The 9,160-nt window shown below is 40.1% G+C and overlaps 1 protein-coding gene across 2 annotated transcripts in view; it reads left to right on the forward strand.

Annotated features, from left to right (window-relative positions):
• The window catches only part of LOC122673415 (solute carrier family 22 member 10-like), a 33,519-nt gene extending 27,230 nt beyond the window's left edge, over positions 1–6,289 (forward strand). For both annotated transcript variants that reach the window (XM_043871178.1, XM_043871188.1), the window contains 4 exons: positions 725–939; positions 3,132–3,240; positions 3,700–3,903; positions 5,341–6,289. In XM_043871178.1, the coding sequence (XP_043727113.1) occupies positions 725–939; positions 3,132–3,240; positions 3,700–3,903; positions 5,341–5,401 (589 nt within the window). In that variant the 3' untranslated portion in view covers positions 5,402–6,289. The remainder of the gene's footprint in view (positions 1–724; positions 940–3,131; positions 3,241–3,699; positions 3,904–5,340) is intronic.
• The last annotated feature ends 2,871 nt before the right edge of the window (positions 6,290–9,160 follow it).

The following is a 9,160-nucleotide window of genomic DNA, read 5'->3' on the forward strand; positions in this document are numbered from 1 at the left end:
TGTTTCTTCTGTTGTGAGTTCTAAGTGTAGCTCTCTCTGGTTTTAGTAGATCTTTAAAGTGGACTCAAGTCTAGATGCTTTCTGTGTAAGATGTAGATCCCCAGTGGCAATATTTCATTACATTTCTGATGGTACAGTTGGTGCACATTTGCTTTCTGAATTCTTCCATTTTCTCTTGGTGCTAAGAAATCAGATACTAAGTTTAAATTTCCCAGAATTCTGTTAGACCCCAGGACACTGCTCCCAGGTCAAGGAGACACTGGTAGTCTCTTTGCAACTTCAATCATAGTTGAGAAAAAGGGAATTCTTCCCAGTACTGGTGTTGGGGGATGAGAGGGAGGACTCTCAGAATTCATACATACATATGTACATTTATACAGACAACTCACAAAAAGAAGCCTTTCTACAATTTATAAGTTTCAATCATTCTGTATTCAATTTCTCTAAATCATTCACTTTGGTGGACTGGGCCAGATTATGTATTCCTGTCATTGTCAACTCTATGCTTAGGGACTCAGGAAAAAAATGACAGAGGGAGTTTCACTTTTATATACAGACACATAATTTTTTATTGTACCTTTTTCACCTTAAAATGAAGTATTGTAGAAATCAGACTGGGCCTTTATTCTTTAACCTTGACCATTGGCTGCCTGAATCAACATAATCATCAATGACAGCAATGGGCTCTAATCTTATGGCTTGGGTCTTCTTTTGTTCACTACAGATTTGCAGGTGCAATATCCTTTTTTGGCATTATCATCAATCTACAGCACTTTGGAAGCAATATTTTCCTGTTCCAGGTAATCTTTGGCGTTCTCACTATCTCAGTCCGATGTCTTGCACTTTACCCAATGAACAAAGTGGGCCGTCGACCAACCCAGATGCTTTTCATGTTCCTCGTGGGACTTTCCATTTTGATCAACATATTTGTGCCTCAAGGTGAGAGAAGATTGGAATTTGGGGAAAGGAAGTGCCTTTTTCAAACCACCACGGATAGTATTGGGTCACATTGTCTAGAGCCAGCAGGAAAGAATGGTCTCAATTAAAGGGAAAGAAAAAAAAAAAAAAAAAAAACTTACCACTCCCACACTTCAGGGCCTTTTAAGGTAGATCAGACAGAAACATGTTATGGAATGTGTTTCACCCAGTACAGTGCCTTATCAGAGACCCTGACCCCAAACCCTGGGGCTGAAACTCTTGCCTTCAGAGACAGCCCATACTCTGTCTATGGAGCAGATGGTGGTTTAGTTGTTAAATCATGTCTGACTCTTGCAAGTCAGACCCATGTTGTGGCCCATAAGGCTCCCCTGTCCGCTGTCCATGGAATTTTCCAGTCAAAAATACTGGAGTGGGTTGCCATTTCCTTCTCCAGGGGATTTTCCCAATCCAGGGATCAAACAAGGCTCTCCTGTATTGTAGGTGCATTTTTTACCAACTGAGGCACCAGGGAAGCCCAATTAAAGGCTAAGTCCTACCCAAACCAATCAAAGAGTTTATGAGAAATTCTAATAAGATTTTAGAAAAAGAACCAGAGATCAGCAAATGGCACTTCAGACATCTATTTATCATCATCACATAGTGAAAGTTGTCTGTAAACTGGTATTATTATTCCTGACAGTTCCTCTAGGACAGGACTTGTTCAGTTGCCATTTACATTTTTAATAACAAGGATGGAGGGGTGAGATCTTGCAATTATATCCCAGGTGAAAACATAGTATGGTCACTCCCCCTGTTTTGGCTCACTACCAGGTATGATGGGGCTAGCCTGGTAGTTCAGCTGCAATGCAGGAGACCCTGGTTTGATCCCTGGGTCAGGAAGATCCCCCAGAGGAGGACATGGCAACCCACTCCAGTATTCTTGCCAGGAAAATCCCAGGGACAGAGGAGCCTGGTGGACTACGGTCCATAGGGTTGCAAAGAGTCGGACACGACTGAAGCAGCTGAGTGTGCATGCACATGGTAGTTCTATTTTTAGCTTTTTAAGGAACCTCCATACAGTTCTCTGTAGTGGTTGTATCAATTTATATTCCCACCAACAGTGCAAGAGGATTTCCTTTTCTCCACACGCCCTCCAGCATTTACTGCTTATGTTTTTGGTTGATGGCCATTCTGACTGGTGTGAGGTGATACTTCATTGTAGTTTTGATTTTCATTTATCTAATAAAGAGCAATGTTGAGCATCTTTTCATGTGTTTGTTAGCCATCTATATGTTTATGTCTTCTTTGGAGAAATATCTATTGAGGTCTTCCACTCATTTTTTGTTGGATTGTTTGGGTTTCTTTTATATTGAGCTGCTTGTATATTTTGGAGATTAATTCCTTGTCAGTTGCTTCATTTGCAATTATTTTCTCAGATTCTGAAAGCTGTCTTTTCATCTTGTCTGTGGTTTCCTTTGCTGTGCAAAAGCTTTTAAGTTTAATTAGGTCCCATTTGCTTGTCTTCATTTTTATCTTCATTACTCTAGGTGGTGCAGCAAGGGGATCTTGCTGCCATTTACGTCAAAGAGTGTTCTGCCTATGTTTTCCTCTAAGAGTTTTATAGTGTCTGGCCTTACAGTTAGGACTTTTATCCATTTTGAGTTTATTTTTAATGGGGTTAGGAAATGTTCACATTCCATTCTTTTACATGTAGCTGTCCAGGTTTCCCAGCACCACATATTGAAGAGATTGTCTTTTCTCCATTGTATTTTCTTCCCTCCTTTGTCAAAGTTTAGTTAACCATAGGTTCATGAGTTTCTGTCTGGACTTTCTAGCCTACCCAAAGCAATCTACGGATTCAATACAATTCCCATTAAATTACCAATGGCATTTTCAAAGAACTGGAACAAAAAAGTTCATATGGAACCGCAAAGAACTCCCAATAGCCAAAGCAACCTGGAGTAAGAAAAATGGAGTTCAAGGAATCAGGATCCCTGAATTAAGACTACACTACAAAGCGATAGTAAACAACACAGTATGGTACAGGCACAAAACAGAAATATAAATCACTGGAACAGGATAGAAAGCCCAGAGATAAACCTACAATATATTTCAAAAATGCAAACAGCTTACAGAGTTTTTTTACTGACTAAATTTTGTGGGTGTTGATTCCTTCAGCCCAGATTTTTTAATCTCACTGATCTTGTTTCCAGATATGCAGACCCTGCGCGTGATTTTGGCAAGTGTGGGAATTGGCTGTGTTGCTGCCTCTCAGACCTGTTTTTCAGTCCACCAAAGTGAACTCCTCCCCACTATTGTCAGGTATGAGTTTATGAATACTCTGCCAAGCACCATAATAGAAATTTCCCAGCTAATTCGTGCTTATTCAAGGGAATAAACATAATAAGATCTGTTAATTATAAAACAATTATCAGTATTTGTTATAGTACCTTAAAAATAATTATAACCAAAATTACTGCAAATGCTGGCTTTGTGCCATGTACCATGCTAAGCAGTACTTCAATGCATCCTCTCTTAACTTTTTAGAAGATTTGTCAGACTAGTCACAATATGTAACACTCTGTTTAAGGACTAATTCATATTGACCTTGACAGAGACATCTAGCAAATCACAGAGCAAGTGACAGAAGCAAGGCTTTTTCATCAAGCTCATGATGTAATACTTGTGGAGTTTTCTGGTTCAAAATAAAGTCAAAATAATAGATCACAAATTAAGTCCAGAATTTAACTTGATTATTATATATTGTCATTTACCTTTCAGAGCAAAAGCTTCAGGATTAGATTTTTTGGCTAATAGGTTTGGGGCAGCTCTGGCTCCCCTGCTGATGGCCCTAGTGGTATATCTACCCACTCTGCCCTGGATCATCTATGGAGTGTGCCCCATCATTGCTGCTCCTGTTCTCCTTCTCCTGCCTGAAACTAAAAATCTGCCTCTGCCTGACACCATCCAGGATGTGGAAAATAAGTGAGTATACCTTCTAACCAACCCCTGGGAGGGACTGTGTGCTTTGGATCTGTGGGTGACAAAGGCAATACACTGAGTGGGTCCCTCAGATCACTGGGGAGGCTGAACCTTGCCAGGGATACTCCCATCTTGGGCCATTGCCTTCAAAGGGGCAAGGTCATTTCTATTCCCTGTGAGTTTCAATCTAGACTGCAGAGATCCCTTCTGCCCTGTTCTCTTTGGTAGTTTTAGTGCTGAAGAGAAGATATTAGCTCTACTAATATCTTAGGGCACATCTTACCTGCCCTCATGAGAGACATACATTTCTGATCATGTTTCATAATCTTTAGATCCATAAAAATTAAAGCTTTTCTTTGAAAAGATATTAGAGAGATAAATCTTATATTGGTGCCTTTAAGACTAGGCAGTTTTGCTGCCATAAATAATGGAAATATCGAGGATAAGGAAAATAAGAAACTGGTAAAAAAAAAAATATTTGTAAATAAGAAAAATCCTCTGTCATCCAGTCATGTCCAACTCTTTGCAACCCCATGGACTATAGCCCACCAGACTCCTCTGTCCATGGAATTTTTCACACAGGAATACTGTGATGGGTTGCCATTTCCTACTCCAGGGGATCTTCCTGACCCAGGGAATGAACTCCAAATTCTTGTGTCTTCGGCATTGGCAGATGGATTCTTTACCACTGCCCCACCTAGAAAACCCATTACTGACCTACAGCTTCCATAATGAAGTGACTCAAACTAAGTTACTTAAACAACAGAAATTTATTGTCTCACAATTGTACAGTCTGCAAGTCTGAGCTGTAGCTGTTGGCAGGGCCATGTCCCCGCTATAGGCTCTAGGGAAGGGTCTGTTCCAGGTCTCTCCTACATTTCAATAGCTCCTTTGCTTGTGGCAGCATCACTCCAATCTTCACATGGCATCTCCCTGCACACCTCTGTGTCCTGATGTTCCCTTTGTATAAAGACACCAGTCTTATTGGATTAGGGGCCCACCCTAGCCCAGGATGACCTCATCTTAATTCATTTTATCTGCAACTGCCCCGTTTCCAAATATGGTAATCTTACATTTGAGGTACTAAGAGTTATAACCTGAACAGGTGAATTTTAGGAGAGACATGATTCAACCCATAACAAATGGGGAACTCCCTTAGGATTTTCAGCTCACCTCTTGCCTTTCTTTCATCACTGGCCAGACCTCTAAAGAGACCAAATGATGGTAGTAACTTTCTAGGATCTCCACAGCCAGCAGAGCCTATTCCAGCATGAGTGTCAATCCCACAGGTTTTATTGAATTAAAAAAGATGATGGAGAGGATCAATTTGTATTTATATATGGAGGGCACACAAACCAATTTTCACATTTTCTTTTTTAAAGGTTGTTTTTCATTTACTTATTGGTTGGTTGACTGGTTGTTTCTGTCTTGTTTTTCCAGCAAAAAATTCTCAAAAAAAGCAAGTGAAAAAGATTTCTACATAAAAGTGACAAAGTTTTAAGGAGTTATTGGTGAAGAAAAGAAAAATATGAAGAACAAATATGAATTTTCCTTTTTATTCACAAACTAGCAAGAAAATATACTGGAAAATGTATCTCATTTATAATCATTATATTAATTTGCACTTTACCATATACTTTGTTGGAACATGTAATTTCATGAACAGTTCAATTTGAGGGGAAGTAGTTTAAAAAGTTTTGAATTTATCAATAAATTATTAATAGATAAGATGATTCAGAAACAAAGAAACACCATGGAATTAGGATCTGACTGGTTGATATAGGAAACAGCACATGGTGAACTCTGAAAAAATTTACAAAAATCAGAACACTATATCATATTCAAATAGACATTGAAAGAAATCCAGAAACAGATACCCAATATGTATATGCTTAACATAATACACTTGACATCATGAATCTCCTTCTAAAGAAAGCTTATGTAATCCTTGAATATCTTGTGTGTGTGAGCTCAGTCGTGACTGACTCTTTGCGATCCCATGGACTGTAGCCCACCAGGCTCCTCTGTCCATGGACTTTTCCAGGCAAGAATACTGGAGCAGGTTGCTCCATGGACCTTTCTTTCTCCATGGACCTTCCTGACCCAGAGATCGAACCCACATCTCTTACATCTCCTGCATTGGCAGGCTGGTTCTTTACCACTAGGGCCACCTGGGAAGCAATCTTGGAAAATACAATCATTGAAATGATAATAGTGACTTTTTTCATGGCGGGATTTAAGTGACTATTACTTTCTCTTTGGATTTTCTCTTTTCACATTTTCAACAATTAGCATATATAATTTTAGTATTTTAAGACTGTGAGGCTAGCAGAAGTAACGCAGCTTAGATTAGGAGTAGGCCTTCCTACTTGGTAAGATTATCAGGCCACCTGGATACAACCAATTAGCCAATTAGGACCAATTAGCTTTCACTTAATACTGACTGCTGTTTGCCAATTAGGAAATTAGGAATGGGGCGGAAACCCCCAGGAAAGTCCCGCGGGTGCAAAAGTATTGACCAATGAAATTGCTTTGCAAACGTGTAACCAATCCGCTTCTCACCCTATAAATTTGTGTAACAGCTTGGGCTCAGGGCTCTCTGACCCATACCACTGCGTTGGTTGCGGCAGAGAGCCCTGGCTCGAGTCAGTAATAAACTTCCCCTTTTTGCCAGTTGCATTGTCTTGGAGGCCTTCTCTCTTCCCGCTTGGGGATTCGGACATCGGGCATAACAAAGACATCAAAATTGAAGTATAAGCAACTTCAAAATGTGTATGCATTTAATAAAATCACTACAAATTAAAAGCTATACTCTCAATCTCTCAATTTATCCTTCCCCTTTCCCCCAGTAACCATAACACTGGTTTCTACGTCTGCGACTCAATTTCTGTTTTGTAAATAAGTTCATATACACACTGTGCTGTGCTGTACTTAGTTGTCCGTTGTGTCCAGCTAGACGACCCCATGGACTGTAGCCACCCAGGCTCCTCTGTCCATGGAGATTTTCCATGTAAGAATGCTGGAGTGGGGGGTCTTCCCAACCCAGGAATTGAACTGGGGTCTCTTGCATTGCAGGAGAATTCTTTACCAGCTGAGCTACCAGGGAAGCCCCATATACATACTACAAAATATAAAACAGGTAACTAATAAGGACTTACTCTATACCACAGGGAACTCTACTCAATAATCTGTAATGATCTAGATGGGTAAAGAATCTAAAAAGGATTGGATATATCTGTATGTATAACTGATTCACTCTGCTGTGAAGCAGAAAATAATATAACGCTGTAAATCAACTATACTCCAATAAAAAAATTTTAAATAACAAAATGTATGATTCAATGGGAAAAAGCTGTATTTCAAGTGTCATGGCTAATCCATATAGAAAAAGTTAATAGCAATTTACAACACAACAAGTCTGAAAAATAATCTTTCATTTTAAAAAGAACAGACTCAAAAGTAATAACAATTCTCATTGTGGTTGAGGGTACACTGCAATAGACATTCATATACAAGACAACATGGTATAGTTTAAAAAAGCAAATATGCTCTAATGCTGTCAAAAACAGTTGACATTATGTTAAGAGTTCTACTCAATTTTTAGTTTAGCAAACACTTGCGCATGAAAAGTGAAAGTGAAAGTCGCTCAGTCATGTCCAACTCTTCACGACCCCATGGACTATACAGTCAACGGAATTCTCCAGTCCAGAATACTGGAGTGGGTAGCCGTTCCCTTCTCCAGGGGATCTTTGCCACCCAGGGATTTAACCCAGGACTCCCACATTGCAGGCAGATTCTTTACCAGCAGAGCCTCAAGGGAAGCCCAAGCATACTGGAGTGGGTAGACTATCCATTCTCCAGTGGAGCTTCCTGACCCAGGAATCAAACTGGGGTCTCCTGCATTGCAGGTGGATTCTTTACCAACTGAGCTATCAGGGGAGCCCCTTGTCATGTATGTGTAACATATAAAGGACTTGACTTGTTCCTCTGGATACAGGGATTTGATGAGACAAAAAGCATAAAATCAGAACTCTCACGTAGGCCACAATGTAACCTGGGTGTCACATTTTGATTTTCTATAAGTCTGTGATTATAACTTGGAGGCTCAATTCCCTCCAATTTGGAAGGATTCCAGAATTATGTTGGGTGTATATTCTCAAAATCTCTCCACTGTGGTATCTTTATACAAAGCCAAAATTATGGATTTCAGATCAAAGGGTGGGTTTCGTTGTTCTGTTGACCTCTTGCATCTCAATCCCAACACAGGGAAGAATTTCTCTTTTATCAAATAGTGATTGAAGCTGGAAAGACACATCTGTGTCACCTTGATCTAGGAGCACAGTTTCCTAAAATCTAACACAATTCTGGGACACTGAAATTTCATTTCTGATTTCTTAGGACCAAGAGAAACTGTAAGGATATGGGAAAGCACACTTGCACCATCAGAAATGGAATCAAAGCTTTCCACTGGGTGGTCTACATTTTACCCAGAAAGCATCTAAGGGACAGAGGTCCACTTTAATGATCTACTACACCCAGAGAGAGCTACACTTAGATATTGAAACAGAAGAAGCCCCGCAGATCAGAGCAATTGCAAGCAAGGCCTCTCTTGATTATCTCTGCTTTTTCCTTGCACTTTGTCTATGATTCAGAAACATAAGTCTCTGAGTGAATACTGAAAAGGTGAAAAAGCACAATGTAACTAAATGCAAAAGGCGTCTACTAGGGTATGCCCTCAGTTCAGCCAATCAGTCATGTCCAACTATTTGAGACCCCATGAACTGCAGCAGGCCAGGCCTCCCTGTCCATCACCAACTCCAGAGTTTACTCAAACTCATGTCCATCGAATCAGTGATGTCATCCAACCATCTTATCCTCTGTCGTCCCCTTCTCCTGCTGTGTTCAATCATTTTCAGCATCAAGGTCTTTTCCAATGAGCTGGCTCTTCCCATCAGGTGGTCAGTGTTGGATCTTCAGCTTTAGCATCAGTCCTTCCAATGCATACTGAGGATTGATTGCCTTTAGGATTGACTGGTTGGATCTTCTTGCAGTCCAAGGGACTCTCAAGAGTCATTTGAACCACAGTTCAAAAGCATCAATTCTTTGGCACTCAGCTTTCTTTATAGTCCAACTCTCACATCCATACATGACTACTGGAAAAACCATAGCTTTGACTAGACGGACCTTTGTCAGCAAAGTAATGTCTCTGTTTTTTAATATGCTGTCTAGGTTGATCACAGCTTTCCTTCCAAGAAGCAAG

This window comes from Cervus elaphus, chromosome 2, assembly GCF_910594005.1.
Source record: "Cervus elaphus chromosome 2, mCerEla1.1, whole genome shotgun sequence".
NCBI classification, from domain to species: Eukaryota; Metazoa; Chordata; class Mammalia; order Artiodactyla; family Cervidae; genus Cervus; species Cervus elaphus.